Raw genomic sequence first — 26834 nt, 5'->3', positions numbered from 1 at the left:
ACTTTACAAGAAACAATCTCTTCTCCCCTTTCATGAATCACATGACTAAAAAGTGGTGTCTGCATCATATCATGTTCTAGATTTTATAAAATAATTTAGTGAACAGAGTAAGGATCAATTTTGCATGAATCCAACACTGTTGAGGAAGCTGCAGTAAACCATTTACTGATCAAGCTAGTTAAAGCAATTATATCAATTACACATACTGTTTTATTTGTACATAGACATATATAATGCTACCATTAATTACAGAATGAGATAGTTAAGAAAATAAATAAAACTTGTCTGAGCTATCTGGCAAAAATCTTTGTTGGTCTCTCAAAATGAAGCAGCGAATGGATGCCTGTGAAATAAGTATACATCTTGCTTCACAGTTTAGTATGTTCAGCACAAGAAGAATAGACTGATTTGTGGCACATTCACTTCTGGAATTGGGCCAAAATTCAAACCAAAGCTTTACCTGCAATAAGCAGCATGAAAAATCATACATGGATTGATCTTGCACTCAGTTCAAGCCCAATCTGAATGCAGGAGTAAATGATGTGACGATAAAAACTGAAATACTGGGCATTTATTTGGAATTACTCATAGTTTGCAGTTTTAAAACATCACCCTTTTGCTAAAAGCAGTTGGGCAAAGCATTAAGGTTTAGTTATATTTATTTTTATACTTAGGACAAAGCTGCAATCATCATTCTATGGGGGCGAGTTTAAATGTTTAAATAGAATAAAATTTCTCCATAAAATGCTGACACAGACGTCTTGTATATGTGAAATGGAACTGGAAGTGCATTGCTACAGCATTAGAATCTGCTATTTAAGTCTCACGTTGGGATCTAATGGATTAATAGCAACTGGGATTTTGCTCTTGTTTATTGTTTCATTATCTCAAAGGTCAGTTGTAGCATTAGTGCTCGGGCTGTGTACCGAACAGCTGAAAACAGTTATATGGGATCAGATACCCACAAGATAAAAAAAAGGAATTACATCTTCAAGACCATCAATCCTATCTTGACAGGGGGTTGCAGAGTGTGGCACTTCACTGAGTGACCCAGTCAACTCTTGGAATTTGATTCCACTCAACAATCCTCCTATTACAAACAAATCTCGGGTACTCTCCATTAAATCGACAACAGTTCATAACATCATCAATAAAACCAGATGATCATAAATGCAACATTAAATTATGTGTAAATGGAAATGTAGAAATAAAGCTTTATTGTACCCTTTGAAACTCTCAAGGCAGCTACATCTCATGTCAGTAAGGATATAATTAATGTTTTTAAGATTGTTGGTTTTCCTTTGTTTCTTTTTACATCCAACTGGGATTGTGAAGGCAGTTTTCCAATGTGAACTCATGCCCACTGGGAACCAGAATTAGACTGCCAGAACTTATTTCACTTAGTATGTTTAACAGCCATTAGAGAGCAGGAGATTTTAAGTCCATCTGTCTTGGCTTGATGTAAAGCCAGATTCCAGAGGTAGGTGAATAGTACTCTAACAGCATGTTACCCACTGCCCTGGAGACTTGTTTTTGCTTAATGTCAACTTGATATAACTGTTCACTTTGAGATGCCTATTTCCAGTCATGTAAGTGAAAAATGAAAACATCAGCCAAGTTGCTCTCAACCCGCTTCTAGAAAATGCTTCAACTTTGCAGTATTTTTACTGATATGAGCAAAACCAGTAAAATGACTGCAAGGACTTTGGTTGATGCTGCAGCAGTTCGTTGGCAAGCAATGCCAATACTTACATCAACCAGTTTATTTTTGGTTCTGCAGGAGTTTGAAGATGAAGACTATGATTGTGAAGAGAAAGCACTTCCCAAAAACAGTCAAGAAATGAAATGATTAATTATTTATCTTGCAGCTCCCCTCAAAACCACAAAATTACATCTTTAGCATGCAAACGACCTGGTTTTGTTTTTTCCATTTATCATATGATATCTTTTCAGTAGTTCAAACTCAAAAGATGGTCACTTATTCATGAAAAAGTGTTAATATTTTATACAAAGAATAGTGAGTTCAATTTCATCTTAGATCAGTTGCCTATGTGGCATTTAATATTCTGTACAATTGATGACAAACAAATGGAATATTGGCATTCCGTATCACAAGCAGATGATCCTATGAATACAGCAGATGGCCTCCCAAGGGAGATAATAGGTGCTGAAAGCATCAGCAAATCCAAGGACGCATTGGGTAAGTATCCAGTGCAAAATTTGATAAACAGGTTTTAAGAAGCATTATGCTGTTAATATTTCCTAAGTAGCACAATTGGCCAGGTAAGATGATGATGTAATTTTACTCTCCCATGTGTTCCTGTGTATCATCGAAGAAACCAACGGATTTTATATTTTAAAGTTTGTGCAGATATAATAAATTTGAACTATATTTCTGCTACATCATTTGAACAACTACTGTCACCTCTGTTTTTCCCCTTGGGTTAAACCTTTATTCGATAAGTAAAGCTTGGTTTTCAACTGGCAATGCTATAACTCCATTATTGTTTAAAAGGCAATAAAAGTCACAGAGCCCAATAATATGAACAAGGTAGCTAAGACCAAATGAAATACGAGTAATCAGATTTCTTATTCCTTAGTGTTCCACAGAGCTGCAGCATATTATTCCAATGATTTACATGACCCCCCTCCTTGAATGTCCAACTATTTAAAACAACTGTTTATACACACACAGCATCACATATGCATATATATATATATTCTCTTCTTCGGTTGTCCATCAAAATCTGATGATGACGTCCACTCCTTTAACAGTGAGATCTTTGATGACTATACAGTCCTATCCTGGACCCACAAGCTCTATTGCAGGTGGGACATGTATATGTGGTAGTGGTGGCAACCATGGCTGCATTTCTCCTGGCTCTCTTCTGATGTCTTCTGGTTGTTTGTGTATATGTATGTGTATGTATGTGTGTGTGGGCACGTGGCCAAGTGGTTAAGGCATTGGACTAGTGACCTGAAGGTTGTGAGTTCGAGCCTCTGCTGAGGCAGCGTGTTGTGTCCTTGAGCAAGGAACTTAATCACACATTGCTCTGTGATGACACTGGTGCCAAGCTGTATTGGCCCTTGCCCTTCCCTTGGACAACATTGGTGTCGTGGAGAGGGGAGACTTGCAGCATGGGCAACTGCTGGTCTTCCATACAACCTTGCCCAGGCCTGCGCCCTGGAGAGTGAAGACTTTCCAAGCACAGATCCATGGTCTCGCAAGACTAACGGATGCCTTTATGTGTGTGTGTATATATATATATACACACACATACATACATACATACACATATACACACATACATCAGTTAACAGCAGATTGATTCATTTCAAGTTACAGATCAAAAATATTAATGGGAGTTCAAAGAAAATTAAGATTTTAATCAGCTTAAGAACCCTGCTTCACAAAAACCCCAGCACGCAAAGGCAGCAGCATAGTTCCTTAACAACACACACAAATTTCTGCTGGAGCTCAGCAGGTCAGGCAGCGTCTATGGAAATGAACAAACAGTCAATGTTTCAGTCCGACACCCTTCTTCAGGCTTGAGAAGGAAGGGGGAGGACACCAGAATAAAAAGGTGGAGGGAGCATAGTTCCTTGGAGGCCGTCAGTTATTTTGTATCTAAAGATCTTCCATTAGCTCTGGAATGTGAAAGTGGGTGCACAGCTTTCTCTTCTGTGAAGGAATAATGCCCCCAAATGTGAAGCCAAGATCCTGCCTTCTTGAAACCGAGATTCTCACCAACTTAGTAAGAGACAAGAACTTGAACATGTGGAAGAAGTTTAACTTCCCCTCAATACAGTTCTGAAATAAAAGAAGGAAGATGGGTGGGGAGCAGGTCTAAGCCAGTGGTTCCCAACCTGAGGTCTACAAACCCTTGCTTAATGATATTGGTCCAAGGCATAAAAAGGTTGGGAACCCCTGTTCTAACCTGTTAAGAGTTTCAGAATAAAGAAGCACATTTGTGATGGTCGCTTTGTCCAGCACTAGAAGCGGATGATATCATGCGCTCAAACTGAAGATATCTTGAATAGTGAAGTAGTGGTTTAGCTGGTTGGAGGATTGATTTCTTTCCGAAAGAATTCAAGTTCAATTCAAGAGATTTGACTGCAATAACTAATTTGATGGTATAGGTAGGTATTTCATCATTGTAAGTGCCATGTTTCAAAAGAGATGTTAAACTTTTGCCACCTCAGAAGATATTAAAGTTAAATTTACTCTAGTACGGTATGGTGATCAATAATTATCCCACATCTACAATGCTTGAAAGGCTCCCCTTATGGTGAATTGGACCTCACCTTGTACAAGTAGGTTACAAGATTTTTTGTACATTGCAACAGACACTGGACTTCAAAAGATACCTAACTGGGTATAAGTACCTGGAGACATCCTGAGGCTGTGAAAGATGTGAAAAAATGCAAGATTTTATTTTTGTTTCATAGTATTTATCTCTTAAGTAATATTCTACAGTTTTGTGTATGTGCTGACCTGATCAATAGGCAGCTCCATTTGTGTTTGGTTATCTTCTTCAACTTCCATTGCACCCATGGTCTCTCTCCTCTCCTCGTAAGCTTTAAACACGTAGATTTCTGGGGAAAGTAGTGATAATGATATTAAAACAGTGTTGAAGAGGAGACAATGATACAACAGTGGCTACCAGTGGCGTACAGCAAGAACTGCATAGTATCTCCAGCACGCTCAAGAAATCCCAACAAATAGTTCACATCAATTAGCCAGTTTGTTGATATTTGAAACTAGTAGAGAAATGATTTGTTTAAGGTACTTGAAGTAAGAACAAAACCATAAATTTTGTAGATGTTTGACTTACGCATTTGCTTTGCAGACACTCTTCCGTATTGCCCTGTACTAATAGGAGACTTTATGTGGCGAGTCCGTGATGGGGAGGAGGCACTAGCACTTAACTGGAAATCTACTTTCAGGCTTGTCCAGTGATCACAACGCCAATCAGAAATTTCCATTTGAAATAACTCCCAGACTTAAACAATGAACAACACAGACTGTTTTGACTGTTTAACAAGACCAAAAAATGAAACAGTGATCTCTTAAAATGTTTGAAACAAAATGGTGAGACTGAGAATGATTGCTCAGAGTCCATTCTAAGTGAGTTTCTTTTCCACTACCTGTGATGGATATTCACTGTCAAGGGCCTGGGAGAAGGGGGCTTTTGGCCAAGCTCAGCTTTCTAATACAGCATCAGACTCTTCCAGGGGTCAAAGAATTGTTTTTGAGTAAGTTAAACTCCCTACCAATATTCCTTGCTCAGTTTCTTTTCATAAACAAAAACCAGTCTTCTGTTCTTAATGTAAGTTGCAAGCAATAATCAGTTTGAAGTTAAAAGGACAGCTTTGACAAACAGCACTGTCTATAGAGCAAAGGTTGTTGGCCCACAGCACATGACTGACTGCTCAAGAGATGCAGTGTAAGACACTGGGGTATGTAAATTGGGCTTGTATTAAACCAGACAACACAGGCTAAGTTATTTAGTTGATGAAGCTTGCATACCAGACTGATACTATCACTGAGCACATCAAATAGCTGATATCAATAGTTGGGGTATTTGTGTTCGCAGAGAGTCAGTCGTCACAGCATTAATTTTGTGTCCTGAAAAGGGTTCTCGGCTCGAAACGTTGACTGTTTATTCATATCTATATATGCTGCCTGATGGACAGAGTTCCTTCAGCATTTTGTGCGTGCTGCTATAGATTTCCAGCATCTGCAGAATCTCTTGTGGTCAATAATTTTGCATGTCTGGGAACTCTGTTCCTAGAAGCTTTTAGGCCACCTGTGTGAATTCCCTAGCATGGGTGTGAGAAAAAATATCACATGTGTGCAGTTACCAAGTAGCAAAAAAAAAGTATAAATGTTAGAGAGGAGTCAGGCTTATTAGGAACAGTCAAGGAATGACAAGAAAAACAACAAAAAAAGGGGTTGGCTAGAATCCATTCCTCTGCATGATTTCTGTGATGCATGACCCATTCATTTGCAACTTGTTGGTATGCCATTTTGGCTTCTTGGAATTGTACCTGTTCTTTGAAAATCCTTTGTGTTTTAGAAATCACTTGTAATTTACAAGCCTTTTTATAAGATAGAAATCCTCTGTGAGTTTTAAATGTCGTTTAAGAATGTTATCTAAATTTTAACATTTATCACTAAAAGTAAATAAACTGTGTTTGAACTACTTCATTAGCTGGAAGTGTCTCGACCTTGGTGGGAGCAGTGGGGATAGTGACCACTCAAATAGTGAGCACTGGCAGCTAAACTCACAATGGAGGATAAACAGGGAAGTTGATCGACCCTTTGAAGAGTAGGTGGCTACAGTATAACCAGGGAGGCTACCTGTAGCTATCTATATCAGATAGGGCTCTAGATCTTCATTTGAGCTCAGAATCTCCCAGGCAGCAAACCCAATACCATCACATACCTCCACCATCATGAGGGTTTTTTTTGAGTAATGTTGACATAATTCAACCTCTAAGCAAATGACTACAAATTAATCTCTAAGCAAGACGCCTCCATTTTTACCTGCACCATTGGTTCTTCAGCATGTTCCCCCAGAAGCCTGAAAGGCATCAATATTAAGCCTCTTTATCAAAGGCTTTCGTTTGGTTTGGAAGAAAGGAATTGATACTGCTGGCAGAAAGGCTGATCTTTATACAAGTTATGTGTTTCTCCTGTGTGATGCACAGCAGGAGCCTGACATCCGCAACAGCATTCAACTCTGAGCAACTTGCACCACTTCCCACTTTCCTGACCACACAAGAATTGCCTGTAGATTTCACAAATGGAAGCAAACATCCATTGTGTTTCTGAAGCCTGTATCAGCATTACTGAAAACGGCACTGGCTGAGCTGGTCCCAGACCACACACTGGTAATCAGACATATGTGGATACCCAATAGGTAATGTACTTACATCGACTTCTTCCTTGCACTCTCCCATTCTCAAAAGGATCCATTGTACTCGGACCCATCACTACTAATCTGCCCAAAAACACTCTTGGCCCCCTATTTTTCCACCTGCTTTCCGGCAGTCATCCTATATGACACACCCTCTGGTCAATCCAATAATAATGTTCAAAAAAGTCAAAGAAATCTATTCGATACTTCATTAACAAATAGCAAAACATACAACCTTGAAGCAATGAATCTTATGAAATTAAAACTAGCAATATTAAAAGTACTTACAGTGCCTATAAAAAGTATTCACCCCCCCCTTCCGAAAGTTTTCATGATCTATTGTGTGACAGCATTGAATCACAGTGGATTTAATTTGGCTTTTTTTGACACTGATCAACAGAAAAAGACTCCTTGTGTCAAAGTGAAAACAGATCTCTACACAGTGATCTAAATTAAATACAAATATAAAACACAAAATTATTGATTGCGTAAGTATTCATCCGTTTCAAGTCAGTATTTAGTAGATGCACCTTTGGCAGTAATTACAGCCTTGAGTCTGTGTGGATAGGTCTCTATCAGCTTTGCACAACTGGACACTGCAATCTTACCCCATTCTTCTTTACCAAACTGCTCATGCTTTGTCAGATTGCACGGGGATTGCGAGTGAATAGCCCTTTTCAAATCCAGCCACAAATTCTCAACTGGATTGAGGTTTGGACTCTGACTTGGCCAATCCAACACGTTAACTTTGCTGTTTATAAGCCATTCCTGTGTAGCTTTGGCTTCATGCTTGGGGTCATTGTCTTGCTGGAAAACAAAGTTTCTCCCAAGTCACAGTTCTCTTGCAGACTGAATCAGGTTTCCCTCCAGGATTTCCCTGTGTTTTGCTGCATTCATTTTACCCTCTACCTTCACAAGCCTTCAGGACTTGCTGCAGTGAAGCAATCCCACAGCATGGTGCAGCCACCACCATGCTTAATGGTAGGGATGGTGTGCTTTTGATGATGTGTGATGTTTGGCTTACGCTCAATTTTGGTTTCATTAGACCATAGAACCTTCTTCCAGCTGACTTCAGAGTCTCCCACATACCTTCTGGCAAACTCTAGTCAAGATCTCATGTGAGTTTTTTTCAACAATATCTTTCTCTTTGCCACTCTCCCATAAAGCTGTCATTGTAGAAGAATCAAGGTAAAAGATATTGTATGCGCAGTCTCTCCCATCTCAGCTTGTAACTCCTCCAGAGTTGTCACAGGTCTCTTGGTGGCCTCCCTCACTAGCTCCCTTTTCGTATGGTCACACAGCTTTTGAGGATGGCCTGCTCTAGGTAGATTTACAGCTGTGCCATGTTCTTTCCATTTCTTGATGATTGACTTAATTGTGCTCTGAAGGATAATCAGTGACTAGGAAATTTCCTTGTATCCATCTCCTGATTTGTGCTTTTCAACAACATTTTTGCCAAGTTGCTCAGTGTTTTTTTTTTTCTTAATGGTGTGCTTTTTGCCAAGATACTGACTTAGCAGCAGTTGGACTTTCCAGATACAAGTGGATTTTCACTACATTCAATTGAGACACCTTGACTGCACCTAGGTGATCTCCATTTAACTAATTACCTAACTTCTAAAACCAATTGACTGTACCAGTGATGATTTGGTGTGTCATATTAAAGGGAGTGAATACTTGTGCAATTTTTTTGTTTTATATTTGTAATTAATTTAGATTACTTTGTAGAGATCTGTTTTCACTTTGACAAGAAAGTCTTTCTGTTGATCAGTGTCAAAAAAAAACAAATTAAATCCACTGTGATACAATGTTGTAAAACAATAAAACATGAAACCTTCCAAGGGGGCTGAATACTTTTTATAGGCACTGTAAGTGGTTAAGTAGATTTAAGTGATTTCAAATGTTATTAAGCAAAGTTAAGCAGTCAACAAAAGATATGAAACCCAATGGTCCCCAGTTTAAAACTAACCAGAGCAAAGCATGAATGCGTAACGAAACCCTTCGCTTTACAGACTCCTACCACATGACTGGCTACCATCATAAACATAATAAAGGCACAACACAGAATACAATGCAGAGAGAGAACAGATGCATGGCTTCCACACTCAGTTGCAATAACAATACAAAGATCTCACAACAGCATGAATCTGAATGAAGCACCCTTTCAAATTAATTGCATGAGGTGGTGTTAGAGACTGGTGGTCTGGTGGTGAGTATCTGATTGGAGAGCATGCGGGTCAGTGGAGGAGAGTGTCACTGGAGGAATTGGCACCTTCATCAACAACTATGGAGATAGGATCTGAAGATAACACAGATAGGATGGATAGTGAGAATCTTCCTCTGAGGTGGAAATGCCAAGTGTTACAGAACATGCATTATAGTAAGAGAGGGAAAGGAGATGTGCAGACCAAGCCTTTTTAATCAAATAGGGTTGTAGATACCCGGAATGTGCTGCCAGGGGTAGTGGTGGACATAGATATGATAGTGGTGTTTAAGAGGCTGTTAGATGAATGCATGAATATGCAGGGAATGGAATGATATGGATCATGTGCAGGCAGAGGAGATTTAGTTTAATTTGGAATTGTGTTTGGTGTAGACATAGCAGGTCGAAGGGTCTGTTCCTACACTATTCCATGTTCTATGTCTTATGTCCTATGTTCCAAAAGCCTCAGAATCACAATGAAATGCCTAACTCTCAAGAAGTGGGAAGAAGAGAGAAAAATCATTGCAGGAATAGGTTAGAAGTGTTGGGCTTTGAAGTGTAGCGGAGTTGTTATCGTGATACTGCTCTCTATAAAACCACGACTTTCCCGGTCTGGTCTATGATTGCTACTCCTGAGACAAATGTTGCCTGAGGAACAGCACCACTTAATGAGTCTCTGGTGAGGTGGCTGCATCTGGATTTCAGTCCCAGCACATTTAGACCCCTGCAGGACAAATAACCCAGAAATGGCTCTACTCACATTCCACTTGGGCCAAACTTTATTTTCATTCACTGAGTACTGAAGTAAACAACACACCATATTTCTGACTCTGGGTTCATTTATTTAAGTTGCTCTGATGTAAGATTATCATGTCCTACCATATGAGATACGCAAAATGCATACAGATTTTCCTAAATAAATCTCAGCTTCCATTGCATTGATTTCACCACAGTCCAGTTTATACGGTATATCAGTATTAAATTTAGCGAGTATCTCTACAAACAACAAACAAAAATAATAATTTTCACATTGCCTTTCTGAAGTCTGGTACTGATCAGATGAAAGTTAGCATCTTCAAGAGCCAATTCATTTTCTTTTTATGAGTAATTGAGTTTATATTTACTAAACTAAAACAAATTCTATTATCAGAACCACAAACTGCATGTTCTATGTGGCCAAGGTACTTTGATCAATTAAAGACCCAATGGTAGTTTTAGGATTGCTGGTGTAATACGTACGACTTTCTAAAGAACCTCGTGGTGTAGCTCAGACAAACGCCAAGCCTAATAAACAGAACACTGAAAATGGGGAAATTTCAAGGACAAAATGAAAGAGTTTCTATTTGGCAGTAGATGAACTACATTAATATGAACTGAGCCAGAAGAAAATATTTATAAATAAATAAAAACTAACATTTAGGTTAAAGCTGACATCTTTTGTTATCTGTATATGTCAAGTACTTATTGAATAAACTAACTAAGTCATCGAGGGGATCTGTGTAAACAGTACTAAAATACAGCAGAGTATCAATCTTCCGAAGGCACGAAGAGCAGATGGAATGCATCCAGTGGCACTTAAAGTCAGGGGAGTTTATCAAGGGTGCAGCAGAGATTTTTCAGTTTGTCGTGCAGTAAGAACACTGAATGATCAGTCTTGCCCCTAAGGCTTGCGGATTCAAGCTCCATGCCAGAGGTTTGAGCAGAAAGATCGAGTTGATTTCACAGGTACCTAGGGATCGCAAACAGTGTGCTGTGTTTCTGTGCTCAAAGTCATTAGAGTCAGCCACAAGTCCCTTCTGACAACTCAGCTACAGTCGCTCTCATATACTTCACATTTTGTTGGGGCTTACTCACATGCACCTACAACTATTCATCCATGGTAACCATCACAGCAACCATTCAACCCTTCCTGCACACACACAAGTGATACATAAGAACAGTCTTCCATTTCTTTTCAATGGAGAAGTACCCTCCAATACAAGCTTTGCTGTCCTGTGACCAGTCAGCTCTGGTGGTTTAGACATTGTTCCAGGTGATACTTTATACATTTCTTCTACTCATCCCAAAACAACCTTGCTTTTAATCACTCATATATCCCACCTTACCTCTCCTCTTCTCACTGTAACTTCACATTTGTGCCTTAATCTTTGAGCTAGAAGAAATCCCGGCAGCCAAAGCCCACCACGTCCTGCAACCCCTTCCATCTGAAGAACCCAACTCCAACATGAAAAAAGAAGAGATTTCCTGTACGCTCGGCAATGTGGAGAGAGGAGAGTAAAGCCATTGAAGAGAGACAAACTTCATGTGTGTGAGGTACCGAGCAACATTTGCTTGCAGCCCAGATGAGAGATAAAGGCAGGTCAAATGCAAGGTCCCCAGAGAGCAGTGCCACATATCACTTACACTTCAGAGGATCAGATTATAGAACGCCTGTAAAACGAAGCTGGTGCGGCTGCTCCTGGAGATGCAGAATTCATTGTCTAACCTTCCAGGAAGTCTACAAGAGTTGTCAAGAAGCATGGGGTTAGATCAATCCCACTTTATTCCTGGGCTCTTTGCTAACCAGTAGGCACATGGTTAACAGCCTATCTTGGAGGAAGCAGGTAAGGCATAGGGCAGGGTGGATGGTAAAGGTTTTATCTGCTACTGCAGAGCAAGTGAAGGTGATCCACCTCCCCTGAGCTACAGAGAAATGACAGACTGCTGCTCCAGGAACAGGCAAGTGCCTGCCTCAAACTGCCAGCTGCTCAACTCTGGCTGATGGCCATTGGCTGAAGCAGGCAATGGCTGCCCCTGAGCGGAAGAGGCCTGACCCCGAGCAGACTGCTACCAGTGCTAAGAGTATATCTGCTGGTCAGGAGCGTAGATTTATATTATTATCCAGCACAACTCCGTAACAACCAAGCTACTAAACTGAGAAAGTCCCCTTCGCTTGTTTGGCCCATATCCCTCTATACTAGGCATTCCCAACCTGCTTAACCTTGCTTAATAGTATTGGTTCATGGCATAAAAAAGGTTGGGAACTCCTGCTCTAGACCTCTCCTCGCATGTACCTATCTAAATGTCTTTTAAAAAATTATTCTTACAGGTAGTGGCAGGAATTGAACCTGGGTCACTGGTAGTGTAAAGTGTTGCGCTAACCACTATGCTACTGTGCCTCCCCCGTAATGTCAGTTCAGGAAACATGGAAGAGCTTTTTTTTTCCACTGTTGTAGCCCATCCACTTCAAGGTTTGACGTGTTGTGCGGTTGGAGATTCTCTCTTGCACATCAATGATGCAAGTGTTTTTTTAAGTTTAGAGATATGGTGTGGAATAGCCTAATCACAGGACAACTTACAATGACCAATTAACCTACTAACTGGTACCTCTGTGTAATGTGGGAGGAAACTGGAGCATCCGAGAAAACCCATGTGCACACAGGAAGGAACGCACAAACTTTCTTACAGAAGACACCAGAATTGGTCTCTGACACCCCGCACTAACCACTGTGCTACCTTGGTGCCCCCAGTTGAGATTCCGTTGCTGTCCTGTCAACATGAACCAGTCTGCCCATTCTCCTCTGACCTCTCTCATTAACAAGGTGCTACTGAGCACAGAGCCAGTTGGTGGCATAGTGGCATCAGTGCTGGACTGCGGGACGGAGGTTCCGAAGTTCAAACCCAGCCGGCTCCCCCCGGCACGCTTTCCATCCATGCGGGGTTAAGAGCTGCTGATCTCTTTGAAAAAAGAAACTCACCCGGCAGGAGGCAATGGCAAACCACTGTTGTAACTTGCCTCGTATGCGAATTCCATCTACGTCAGAACGGCGTGGGAGGAAGTCGTCTGCTACCCGGAAAACTTCCAGTTGCGACCTACATTATTATTGCGCACTGAACTGCCACTCACTGGATGATTTTGTTTTCCACCCCATTCTCTAAACTCTAGAGACTCTTGTGCATGAGAACCTCAAGAGTTTGGCCATTTCAGAGATACTCAAACCACCCCATCTGGCACCTACAATCATTCCACAATTAAAGTCACTTAGATCACACTCTGATGTTTGGTCTAACGTAACAGCCGAACCTCTTGGCATGTCTGCATGCTTTTATGCATTGAGTTGCTGCCACATATTGGCTGATTAGATATTTGATTTAACAAGCAGGTTTGCAGATGTACCTAAAAAAAAAGTGGCCGCTGAGTGTAGATCAGGGCCACACAAGGAGGACTGCTCTGCCCTTACTCAAATAACGTCCTGGGACCTTTTACATCCAACAGCTAGAGCTTTGGTTTAATGTCTCATCTGAAAGTTTGCAGCTTTGACAGTGAAGCCCTCTGTGGTTATTGCACTAGAGTGTCACAGCAAATTACATGGAGCAGAAGTTCAAGCACACAGCTACTCACACTATAGTCAATGCAACACTGGGTAATGAAGTGTCCAGTTCTGCACACTACGGATAACATTCACAAACTAAGTAATAACATCATTGTCATGCAGGTTAGAAAAGGAAAACAAAGTGAATGTCAGGTTGGAAAATCACAGTATGACACAAAGTAAGGTGTCACAGAGTCCTAGGAATTAATTAACACATTAATGGAATTTGAATGAACCAAAAACTTGACCAAATTGCTTACTTTTCTCTCTCTGATTAATCTCCTTCAATTGTGATTAGGAACCTTTCACCTCTCAGCCAGCTCTAGTCACATCATTCAGCATCTCTACACCTACCACAGACATTCCTTTTGTTCTGTCTAAACCCCCCCCCCAACCAGCACCTTTCTCTACAACTTAACACAAGTTAAATTTCTAACTCTTCCAAGTTCTAATAATTAGTCATTGAACTGAAAAACTATTTGATTATTATTGTCATGTGAACTAGATGCAGTGAAATACTTTGTTTTTGTGGCAGCCATGCGGATCTTGCCGTAAGTACATACATCATAGCAGTAAACCCACTCCCTCATGACTGCGTGGCTAGGCACAGCTCCAATGACTTCTTTGTTGTTGGCAGAATCTCCAATGGTGACAAGGAGAAGTACAAGAGTGAGATAATTCAGCTGGCTGAATGGTTCACAATAACAACCCTGCACTCAATGTCAGCAAGACCAAGGAAGTGATGGTGAACTTCAGAAAGAGGAAGTCGGAAGAACACATACCAGTCCACATCGAGAGGTCAGCAGTGGAAAGAGTGGTCAGCTTCAAAGTCCTGGGTGTCAACATCGCACAGAATCTGTCCAGCCCAACACGTTGATGCAATCACAAAGAAGGGCACAGCAGCAGCTATACTTCATTAGGAGCTTGGGGAGATTTGGAATGAGTCCAATAGCTAGAGCTCTCGCAGGTATCATGGAGAGCATTCTGAATGGTTGCACACCACCTGGTTGTAGACTTGGCCAGATCCATCATGGGCACAGCCCTTCCCACCACTGAAGACTTCTTGAAGAGACTGTACCTCGAGAAGGTGCCATCCATCCATTCCTCACCATCCGGGACATCCTCCGCTTCTCATTACTATCATGAGGGAGGAGGTACAGGAGCCTGAAGACCCACACTCAATGTTGTAGGAACAGCTTCTTCCCCTCTGCCACCAGGTTTCTGAACATTCCGTGATCCCATTAACACTTCCTCACTCTACTTCTTTTGCATTACTTATTTATTGTGACTCAGAAATTTTGTATGGCCTTCCACTGTACCGCTTTCATAAACAACAAATAACATTTCAGTCATAGTGAAACTGATTCTGAATGCAGAACGTGCCGTTGCAGTTAGAGAAATCGGGACAGTGCAGGAGCATAGTAGTTAGTTAGCACAATGCTTTACAGTACCAGTAACCCAGGTTCAATTCCCACTGCTGTCTATAGGGAGTTTGTACGTTCTCCCTGCAAATGCATGGGTTTCCTCCAGGTGCTCTGGTTTCCTCCCACAGTTCAAAGACATACCGGCTGGCAGGTTAATTGTAAATTGTCCTGTGATCAGGCTAGGGTTAAATCGGGATTGTTGGGTGGTGTGGCTCAAAGGGCTGGAAGGGCCTATTCTGTGCTGTATTTCAATAAATAAATAAATGCAAGGACGTGATGAGGTAAATTGGGAGACCAAGAATTCATCGTTAGCATAATTCTGTTTCACTTGCTACAGAAGCTGGCAGACCTGTTGAGAATCTCCACCATTTTCTCTTTTTATTTACATGTGAAATGTTCTGGCCAAGTTTATGATCATGGTTACGATAATCACTGTACTCAAAAGCTGTAGTGACAGTTCAGTGACAATATGTGCTACCAAACGGGAAAATTGCACAAGATCGCAATAAAGCCCCATACTAAGTTAACTATCTGCATACTGGTGTGTTTCTTGTCCCTGGATGGGGGTGAGAGATGAGGTGGATGGGCAGGTGTAGGGTGGTGAGGAAAGAGTAAATTCAAGGCTCCGATAGTCCTTGCAGGTGAGGCAACACTTCACCTGTGAGACAGCCAGGTCATCTACCGTATGTGGTGCTCCCAGTGCAGCTTCTATATCAATGAGACCAGACATAGATTTGGGGGACTGCTTCAGTGAGCTCCTTTGTTCCATCTGCACCAGGCAGGATTTCCCAGGGGTCAACCATTTTAACTCCACTCCCCATTCCTATTCCAATATGTCAGTCCATGGCCTCCTCTACTGCCATGATGAGGCCACGGTCAGGTTGAAGGAGCAACACGTCACATTCCATCTGGGTAGCCTTCAACCTAATGGCATGAACATTGATTTCTCTCATTTCTGGTCATTTCTCTCTCCTCCTCCTTCTCTCTTTTCCATTCCCTATTCTGGCTCCCCTTTTATCCCTTCTCCTCACCTGCCTATCACCTCCCTTTAGTACCCCTCCTCCTTCCCTTTCTCCCATGGTCCACTCTCCTCGCCTATCAGATTCCTTCTTCAGCCCTCTTTACCTTTTCCACCTGTCACCTCCTATCACCTCCCAGATTCTCACTGCATACCACTCCCCCACCTATCTACCTTTTCCCTCACCTGGCTTCGCCTATCACCTGCCAGCTTGTCCCCTCCCCACATCTTCCTTCCCTGGCTTCTTCCTCTTTTGTTTTCAGTCTTGATGAAGGTTCTCAGCCCAAATATCGACTGTTTATTCCTCTCTATAGATGCTGCCTGACCTACTGAGTTTCTCCGGCATTTTGTGTGATTTCCAGCATTTGGAGAGTCTCTTGTGTTTAACATTACGGTGAAATTAGTCCTTCACTTGTACCAAGGCAGAAGGCTTTTTTTCCTCTCTGCCAGTTGAGTCAGTGGGGAGGGATTGATCAAACTCCATTTGAGAAAGCCAGCATTCAACAAGGCATCTTGCCGTTGAACCCAAGGAATTTAAAACTGGATCATAAACTTGCTGAGATTCCCCTGGCAGTGATGTTTAGGAGATACAAGTGACTACAGATGCTGGAATCTGGAGCAACACACAACTGCTGGGGATGATCAGTAAGTCAAGCAGTGTCTTTGTTGGGAGAGGGGTGGTGGTGTAGGGATGGAATTGTCAGTATTTCAGGTCAAAACCCTGCATCATGATTGTTTGGGAATCTGCTTCTGCCTGCCGAACCTGGCTAGGCCTTAAACTGGATGAGCAGGCCCATTACTTTCAAAGGCCACTTTACAGCTGTGAGGTAAATTCAGCTGTAAACTAATTAACACAGCTAATCCAGCAAATCTGATACATCTAGCTGACAATAAAACCACTTATCTGCATGCAAAAATGACATAGTGGGCTGAAAGATCTGTTTCTACGCAGTAAGACTAGAACTCTATATAGTACTTCAGAGCATCAATGGATTATTTTTGTTCCAGTAGACAAGTGCTCTTTCTTTGCTGCAAACCAAACAATACAGTGGCTAATACTTCAATTAAACTGTGTTCTTATTGAATCCACAGGATACCTAGCAGGAATTCAAGTTAGCAATGACTTTTACCTTCTGAATAATACAGCCAACATTAATAACTTGGTTATTATGGAATACAATATTACAGTCATAAATTCTCTGTAACTTCCCCTCTAATTCCTCATTGACTTTCTCACTTTATGTCTGCTCACCAAATACATTGTTGGCTTCCAATGATGCTGCTCGAAGACTGACAATACACAATAGACAATAGGTGCAGGAGTAGGCCATTTGGCCCTTCAAGCCAGCACCACCATTCACTGTGATCATGGCTGATCATCCACAATCAGCACCCCATTCCTGCCTTCTCCCCATATCCCTTGATTCCACTACCTTTAAGAGCTCTATCTAACTCTTTCTTGAAAGCGTTCAGAGAATTGGCCTCCACTGCCTTCTGAGGCAGAGCATTCCACAGAACTACAACTCTGGGTGAAAAACTTTTTCCTCAACTCCGTTCTAAATGGCCTACCCCTTATTCTTAAACTGTGGCCTCTGGTTCTGGACTATCCCAACGTCGGGAACATGTTTCCTGCCTCTAGCGGGTCCAATCTCTTAATAATCTTATATGTTTCAATCAGATCCCCTCTCACCCTTCTAAGTTCCAGTGTATACAAGCCCAGTCGCTCCACTCTTTCAACATATGACAGTCCCGCCATCCCGGGAATTAACCTCGTGAACCTACGCTGCACTCCCTCAATAGCAAGAATGTCCTTCCTCAAATTTGGAGACCACAACTGCACACAGTACTCCAGGTGTGGTCTCACCGGGGCCCTGTACAACTGCAGAAGGATCTCTTTGCTCCTATACTCAACTCCCCTTGTTATGAAGGCCAACATGCCATTAGCTATCTTCACTGCCTGCAGTACCTGTATGCTTACTTTCAGTGACTGATGAACAAGGACACCTAGATCTCGTTGTACTTCCCCTTTTCCTAACTTGACACCATTCAGATAGTAATCTGCCTTCCTGTCCTTGCCACCAAAGTGGATAACCTCACATTTATCCACATTAATCTGCATCTGCCATGCATCTGCCCACTCACCCAACCTGTCCAAGTCACCCTGCATTCTCATAACATCCTCCTCACATTTCACACTGCCATCCAGCTTTGTGTCATCTGCAAATTTGCTAATGTTACTTTTAATCCCTTCATCTAAATTATTAATGTATATTGTAAATAGCTGCGGTCCCAGCACCAAGCCTTGCGGTACCCCACTAGTCACCGCCTGCCATTCTGAAAGGGACCCGTTAATCCCTACTCTTTGTTTCCTGTCTGCCAACCAATTTTCTATCCACGTCAGTACCCTACCCCCAATACCATGTGCTCTAATTTTGCACATTAATCTTTTATGTGGGACCTTATCAAAGGCTTTCTGAAAGTCCAAGTACACTACATCTACTGGCTCCCCCTTGTCCATTTTCATAGTTACATCCTCAAAAAATTCAAGAAGATTAGTCAAGCATGATTTCCCCTTTGTAAATCCATGCTAACTCCGACCGATCCTGTTACTGCTATCCAAATGTGCCGCTATTTCATCCTTTATAATTGACTCCAGCATTTTCCCCACCACTGATGTCAGGCTAACTTGTCGATAATTCCCTGTTTTCTCTCTCCCTCCTTTCTTAAAAAGTGGGATAACATTAGCCACCCTCCAATCCACAGGAACTGATCCTGAATCTATAGAACATTGGAAAATGACTACCAATACGTCCACGATTTCTAGAGCCACCTCCTTAAGTACCCTGGGATGCAGACCATCAGGCCCTGGGAATTTATCAGCTTTCAGTCCCATCAGTCTATCCAACACCACTTTCTGCCTAATGTGAATTTCTTTCAGTTCCTCCATTACCCAAGGTCCTCCGGCCACTATTACATCTGGGAGATTGCTTGTGTCTTCCCTAGTGAAGACAGATCCAAAGTACCTGTTCAACTTGTCTGCCATTTTCTTGTTCCCCATAATAAATTCTCCCGTTTCTGTCTTCAACAGCCCAACTTTGGTCTTAACTAATTTTTTTCCTCTTCCCATACCTAGGGAAGCTTTTACTATCCTCCTTTATATTCTTGGCTAGCTTACCTTTGTACCTCATCTTTTCTCCCCGTATTACCTTTTTAGTTATCTTTTGTTGCTCTTTAAAAGTTTCCCAATCCTCTGGCTTCCCGCTCATCTTTGCTATGTTATATTTCGTCTCTTTTGTTTTTATACTGTCCTTGACTTCCCTTGTCAGCCACGGTTGCCCCTTACTCCCCTTAGAATCTTTCTTCCTCTTTGGAATGAACTGATCCTGCACTTTCTGTATTATTCCCAGAAATACCTGCCATTGTTGTTCCACTGTCATCCCTGCTAGGGTATCTTTCCAGTCAACTTTGGCCAGCTCCTCCCTCATGGCTCCATAGTCCCCTTTGTTCAACTGTAACACTGACATTTCCGATTTTCGCTTCTCCCTCTCAAATTGTACATTAAAACTTATCATATTATGGTCACTACCTCCTAATGGTTCCTTTACCCCGATTTCCCTTATCAAATCTGGCTCATTACACAACACTAAATCCAGAATTGCCTTCTCCCTGGCAGGCTCCAGTACAAGCTGCTCTAAGAATCCATCTCTGAGGTTCTCCACAAACCCCCTTTCCTGGGGTCCAGTACCAACTGATTTTCCCAGTCTACCCACATGTTGAAATCCCCCATAACAACCGTAGTATTACCTTTGCAACATGTCAATTTTAACTCTTGATTCAACTTGCACCCTATATCCAGGCTACTGTTTGGGGACCTGTAGATAGTCATAGTCATAGTCATGCTTTATTGATCCTGGGGGAAATTGGTTTTCGTTACAGTTGCACCATAAATAATAAATAGTAATAGAACCATAAATAGTTAAATAGTAATATGTAAATTATGCCAGTAAATTATGAAATAAGTCCAGGACCAGCCTATTGGCTCAGGGTGTCTGACCCTCCAAGGGAGGAGTTGTAAAGTTTGATGGCCACAGGCAGGAATGACTTCCTATGACGCTCTGTTCTGCATCTCGGTGGAATGAGTCTCTGGCTGAGTGTACTCCTGTGCCCACTCAGTACACTATGTAGTGGATGGGAAACATTGGCCAAGATGGCATGCAACTTAGACAGCATCCTCTTTTCAGACACCACCGTCAGAGAGTCCAGTTCCATCCCCACAACATCACTGGCCTTACGAATGAGTGTGTTGATTCTGTTGGTATCTGCTACCCTCAGCCTGCTGCCCCAGCACACAACAGCAAACATGATCGCACTGGCCACCACAGACTCGTAGAACATCCTCATCATCATCCGGCAAATGTTAAAGGACCTCAGTCTCCTCGGGAAATAGAGACGGCTCTGACCTTTCTTGTAGAGAGCCTCGGTGTTCTTTGACCGGTTCAGTTTATTGTCAATTTGTATCCCCAGGTATTTGTAATCCTCCACCATGTCCACACTGACCCCCTGGATGGAAACAGGGGTCACCGGTACCTTAGCCCTCCTCAGGTCTACCACCAGCTCCTTAGTCTTTTTCACATTAAGCTGCAGATAATTCTGCTCACACCATGTGACAAAGTTTCCTGTTGTAGCCCTGTACTCAACCTCATCTCTCTTGCTGATGCATCCAACTATGGCAGAATCATCCGAAAACTTCTGAAGTTGACAAGGCTCTGTGCAGTAGTTGAAGTCTGAGGTGTAAATGGTGAAGAGGAAGGGAGACAAGACAGTCCCCTGTGGAGCCCCAGTGCTGCTGATCACTCTGTCAGACACACAGTGTTGCAAGCACACGTACTGTGGTCTGCCAGTCAGGTAATCAAGAATCCATGATACCAGGGAAGCATCCACCTGCATCGCTGTCAGCTTCTCCCCCAGCAGAGCAGGGCGGATGGTGTTGAACGCACTGGAGAAGTCAAAAAACATGACTCTCACAGTGCTCACTGGCTTGTCCAGGTGGGCGTAGACACGGTTCAGCAGGTAGACGATGGCATCCTCAACTCCTAGTCGGGGCTGGTAGGCGAACTGGAGGGGATCTAAGTGTGGCCTGACCACAAGCCGGAGCAGCTCCAGAACAAGTCTCTCCAGGGCCTTCATGTTGTGGGAGGTCAATGCCACCGGTCTGTAGTCATTGAGGCCGCTGGGGTGCGGCGTCTTCGGCACAGGGACGAGGCAGGACGTCTTCCACAATACAGGAACCCTCCGGAGCCTCAGGCTCAGGTTGAATACATGGCAAAGTACTCCACATAGCTGAGGGACACAGGCTTTGAGCACCCTGGTACTGACACCATCTGGTCCTGCAGCCTTGCTTGAGTTGAGACGTTTCAACTGTCTTCTCACCTGTTCAGCTGTGAAGCCCACCGTGGTGGTTTCTTGTGGGGAAGGGGTATAGTCATGAGAGCAGGGTGGGGGACTGGGAGGATGGGTAGGAGGGGAGAGTGGAATATGTGCTGGTTGGGGGCCGACAACAGATGGCTCATGTGTGGGATGGGCAGGGGCCACAATGTCAAATCGGTTAAAGAACAGGTTAAGTTCGTTGGCCCTGTCCACACTGCCTTCCGCTCCTCTGTTGCAAGTTTGCCGGAACCCAGTGATGGTGCTCATCCCCCTCTAGATAACTCTCATTGGGTCTTTTTGCCCTTACAATTTCTCAGTTCTATCCATACTGACTCTACATCTCCTGATTCTATGTCACCCCTCGCAAGGGACTGAATTTCATTCCTCTCCAACAGAGCCACCCCACCCCCTCTGCCCACCTGTCTGTCCTTTTGATAGGACATGTACCTTGAATATTCATTTCCCAGCCCTGGTCTCTGTTATTCCTACAACATCATACTTGCCAATTTCCAACTGAGCCTCAAGCTCATCCACTTTATTTCTTATACTTTGTGCATTCATATATAATACTTGTAATCCATTACTCCCCTCACCTTTCACATCGATTCCTATTGCACTTGGCCATACTCTCCGATCCCTTCCTGAGCTTTCTGCCCCGTTAATTCTGTTGTCTTTCTTAATTTTTCTTATTCTCTCTTTCCATTTAACTCCATCCTTATATTTCCAGTTCGTCTTCCCCCACACCCCCCCCACCCCGCCACTACTTAGTTTAAACACACTCATGTAGCAGTGTGAAACCTGCTGTCAGAATGCTGGTCCCCCGCCTGTTAAGGTGCAACCCGTCCCTTTTGTACAATTCATCCTTGCCCCAAAACAGATCCCAGTGGTCTAAGAATCTAAACCCCTGCTTCACACATCAGCTCCTCAGCTCTTTCTACACATCCTTGCCCACAAATAACTGACCACATCCAGATGTTGATGTGTGTTATCAATTTTAGACAGATTAGGCAAGAGAATACTTTGCCTTGTTCTGGCTTTCTGCATTAAATTTCACATCAAAACTATTTAAATTATGACTTGAAAAGATGCTGAAACATGTTTTCATTATGACTTGAAAAGATTCCTGCTTTCAAAAGTCCAAGGAGCTTTCTCAACTGCTCTCTACATCAGTTGATTTTCAACATACTTTCTAAGAAGGAATATAAACATATTTACGTATAACTAGTGAGAGTGGAACTTCTAAATCACAAAGTGAACATTTCATGAAGTTAGCAAAAGTTTCCTTTTAAGAACAACTTCAACTGCAAAATTTTTATCATTATAGCATGATGTTCATTTTCGAAGTGAATAAAATTGAACTCATCAAATAATCCATGAGAAGAAACATCATTAATAATGCTCTGCTGCTGATATTTAATGAAAGCCAATTGCATGTATTAGCTGGTGTGGCAAACGCAATGGATACCTCAACGGTAACTATCAACACCCAGCACATGACATATGCACATTTCTGGCAAAAAGAACAACAGTTAAATTTGCAGATATCACTACCATTGTCAGTAAAAGCTCAGATGGCAATGAGGCTGGATATATGAGTTAATTAGACTGGCTGTTTGAGTGGTGGTGCAATCAGTATCAGCAAGAACAAGGAACTGATTGTGGACTTCAGGAATGGAAGACAGGATATGCACCAATCCTCCTTGAGGAATCAGCAATGGAACAGGTGAGCAGCTTTAAGTTCTTGGGTCTCAACATCTCCCAGGGTCTGTCTAGAGCCCAACACATGAAGAAGGCTCGCCAGCATCTCGGTTTCATTAAGGGTTTAAGCATAGGGAATGTCACCAAAGGCTCTAGCTCATTTCCACAGATGCATGTTGGAGAGCATTTTGACTGGTTGCATTACAGCTGGTACGGAGGCTCCAATGCATTGGATCGCAAGAGGCTGCAGAAGGTCGTATACTCTGTCACCTCCATCACAGGCACTACCCTTCCAACCACTGAGGACCTCTTCAAAAGGCTATGCCCCAAGAAGGCAGCATTCATCAGTAAGTATCCCCACTATTCACAACATCCCACTTTTCATTATTACCAGCAAGGAGGAGATACAGGAGCTTGCAGACCTACACTCATGACCCAGGAACAACTTCTTCCACTCTGTAATCAGATTTCTGAACATCTATGAGCCCATGAACACAACCTCATTATGCTTTTTGCACTATTTATTTACTTTGTTATTTGTAGTAAATTTTATGTCTTTACACTGTACTGTTGCCACAAAACAATAAATTTCACATTATTCAATACAGCGATAAGAACCCAGCTTATGATTCTTATTCTGAAATCATTTGTTAATAGCCTCTTTTCTACTAAGTCTCACAGAAGACAGAAAGGAGGAAAGAAATTATAGAAATACTCTCAGCTGCTTTGTTCTCCGCAAATCTTACACCCGGGTGAAGGGAGTTAGGTGGGAGTAGATGTGGATCCTCTCCATCAGTCGGTAGGGGCCTCAAGGGACAGTGGAGTTGGGTAGGCAGAGGCCAGAGAGATGGTGGGAATTGGAGGGTTAAGAGGTCCAAACTGAGGGCATTTTGCTGTGTTTAAAATTATATCGAATGGCATTGTCAATGTCATCATATAGAGAGCATCATTAACAAAAACCAGCAATTATCATCCATTATAACTGCAAACATAGAAACATAGAAAAATAGAAATCTACAGCACATTACAGGCCCTTCAGCCCGCGATGTTGTGCTGACCATGTAACCTGCTTTAGAAACTGCCTACAATTTCCCTACCGCATACCCTTCTATTTTTCTAAGCTCCATGTACCTATCTAAGAATCTCCTAAACTACTCTATTGTATCTGCCTCTACCACCTTTGCAGGCAGTGCATTCCACACACCCACCACTCTGTATCATATTGAAAATATAATTTGATAAATGAAGGGTCAATGATCTGAATTATTTGACTTGATTTCTACCCGTTTGGGCTTGCTGAGGTCTTCTCGCATTTTCTGATTTGTTTTGCATTCCCAGCATCTGCAGATATTTGCTCCCTTTATTGCCTTTTACCCATTACTTTCAAGGTGCATGACAATCTGGCGAAGCTGCTCCCACAAGGCTCAACTTCTGTGACCTTGAACCAGAAAGGAGGAAGGGATTATGTACGCTTGTTTCAGGTTGGTGTGTTAACAGACAGAAGGTTTGTTAACATCGAAGGATTAGGACCAGGCGGTGAGGGGTGAGAAAAATCGAGGGGCGAGGACGATAAGAGAAGTGGGACATGAGCAATATCCCTGATGTATCACACCATCTGACACAGATGCTTAATACTATGTCTCCTTCACAGCCAGTGTAAGTTCATAGAATTAGTATCTTCACTGCACTGTGAAAGCACCTTACCATATTGACACTCAAGGTAATGCTAGTTTTGAAAGCGATAAAGGAAATCGGTGCTATACAATCAGATTTCTAAGCCACTAAATTGTATTCATCAGATGGCTAATCTCCTTATGAATTGACACTGATTTATTATCACCACGTGTACAGTGGAATAAGTTATCTTGCATACATTTCATACAGATCATATCAATACACGGTGTATTGAGGTAGTACGAGGTAAAACAATAACAGAATGCAGAATGAAGTGGAACAGCAACTGAGAAAGTGCAGTACAGGTAAACAACAAGATGCACGATCATACTGAGGTAAGTGCAGAGTGAAGAGTCCATCTTATCATCTTCATCTCCTCTTCCTGTACTGTGTTCATCATACATTACCAAAGAGATGCAGACTTACAAGAGTGCTACAACAGAGAAACAAGCCCTTCTGTCCACTGAGTCTGTGCCGATCATCAAGCTCCCACTTACACTGATCCTACACTAATCCCGGCGTGTTCCCTCCATCCTATATTCTAACACTCACCTATGCACTAGAACCGTTTACAGTGTCTAATTGACCGACCAATCCACATCCTTGGAATGTGGGAGGAAAATGGAGCAAGTGGTCACAACTTTACTAGTGTGAAAAATGTACAAAACTCAGTAAAAATTTCCCATAGGATCTTTCAGAATATAGCACTCAGAATAATACAGCAAAGGGACAGACACTTCTGCTCTCCAGTCTCTGTCAATCTAACTAACCCGATCTGCCTGCACAAGGTCCATACCTCTCTACTTGCTGCCTGTTCATGTGTCTGTCTAAATGACTCTTAATTGTTGCTCTTGCATCTGATTCTATTACCTTCTTTTGGCAGTGTATTCCATGCACCTACAACTCCGTGTATGAACCTGGTCTCACACATCTTCTTTAAGCTTTTCCCTTCTAACCTTAAATCTCTGCCCTTCATGATAAAGTTTTCATCACGGCACTGACATAAGGAAAACTAAGAGGAGGATTAGAGAGGTGTGCAATTTTGTGACTAGGATTAGATACAAGTTTGGTTCGGCAGTCTAGGGTAAGAAAGGAAGGTGGTAAAGGTAGCATTTTATTCCAGCACCCACCTCTCGTTTCTTTTTTGACTGATTCCTTTAAGCCTAGTTTGTCAAGCATGCATTAGGTCATCCGGTCTAATAACCGATGAGGATCAATATTAATCTTTAGTTTAAGAATCATGTGAGGCTTCTTTTTATTTTCTGTATTACAGCTTCTACCGCAAGGAAGCAAGATGTTCTGTTAAAATTGATAACTCCCATTTTTAAAATATACTCTTTAGAAGATCAAAGGCGATTAAAAGTTGAAATTCTGCAATTGGTAATAGCTTAAGAAGAACTATGGTAGTGTATTTTTCAACAAAATCCTGTTTCATTGAAAAATCATTGCAAAATAAAATTAAGAAATAGACATGAATCTGAATACATAGATTAGAAAACCAGACACAGAAATGGGCAGAAAAAATGTCATTAAACTCTATTAGAGAAAAGCCAGTAATGTTATTACTCATTGAACAGAAACCAGAAAAACAATTCTACAATATGGTCAGAACAACAGTAATTCAATTGCTCACAGGAAATAAAGCAACCTGATGAGCTCAGAGAATTAATTCACATGAGTGCTACCCAGTGATTTATCAATTTTTTTTAGGAAACCAGAGACATAATTAAATAGTTAAGTGGAATGCATAACTCCACAGCGTGCCACTCAGAGGCCAACAAAAGTGTCGTGCAAAAGTACTTAAAAGTCAAGTTTCATTATATTTGTATTTTGCATTTACCTCCAACATTTTGGACCTTCATCTAGTTGTTTTTATTTTAACGTGGTGACTAACATGTCATTTGATGAGGGTAATTAATATGTTTTGCTTTTGTTTTGCCAGCTAACGTTCATGGTGTTTCAAGCCATGTACTCGGTAAGTGATCCACAGAGCCATTCACACACTGCAAAATTACAGCAGCTACAAGAGACTTCAAATTTGGGTGGGGGGGGGGAGTTTGGGAGAAGAAGACACAGAACTATTAAAAAACCAGGAATTCCCATGAGTATAACACA

At 42.0% G+C, this 26834-nt stretch overlaps 1 protein-coding gene across 2 annotated transcripts in view; it reads right to left on the bottom strand.

Annotated features, from left to right (window-relative positions):
• The window catches only part of LOC140212582 (doublecortin domain-containing protein 2-like), a 207694-nt gene that overhangs the window by 54612 nt on the left and 126248 nt on the right, over positions 1–26834 (bottom strand). For both annotated transcript variants that reach the window (XM_072283558.1, XM_072283559.1), the window contains exon 8: positions 4496–4596. In XM_072283558.1, the coding sequence (XP_072139659.1) occupies positions 4496–4596 (101 nt within the window). The remainder of the gene's footprint in view (positions 1–4495; positions 4597–26834) is intronic.

Source organism: Mobula birostris, chromosome 19, assembly GCF_030028105.1.
Source record: "Mobula birostris isolate sMobBir1 chromosome 19, sMobBir1.hap1, whole genome shotgun sequence".
NCBI classification, from domain to species: domain Eukaryota; kingdom Metazoa; phylum Chordata; class Chondrichthyes; order Myliobatiformes; family Myliobatidae; genus Mobula; species Mobula birostris.
The sequence above is the reverse complement of the archived record's forward strand: the minus strand, read 5'-3'. Positions and strand labels throughout refer to the sequence as shown.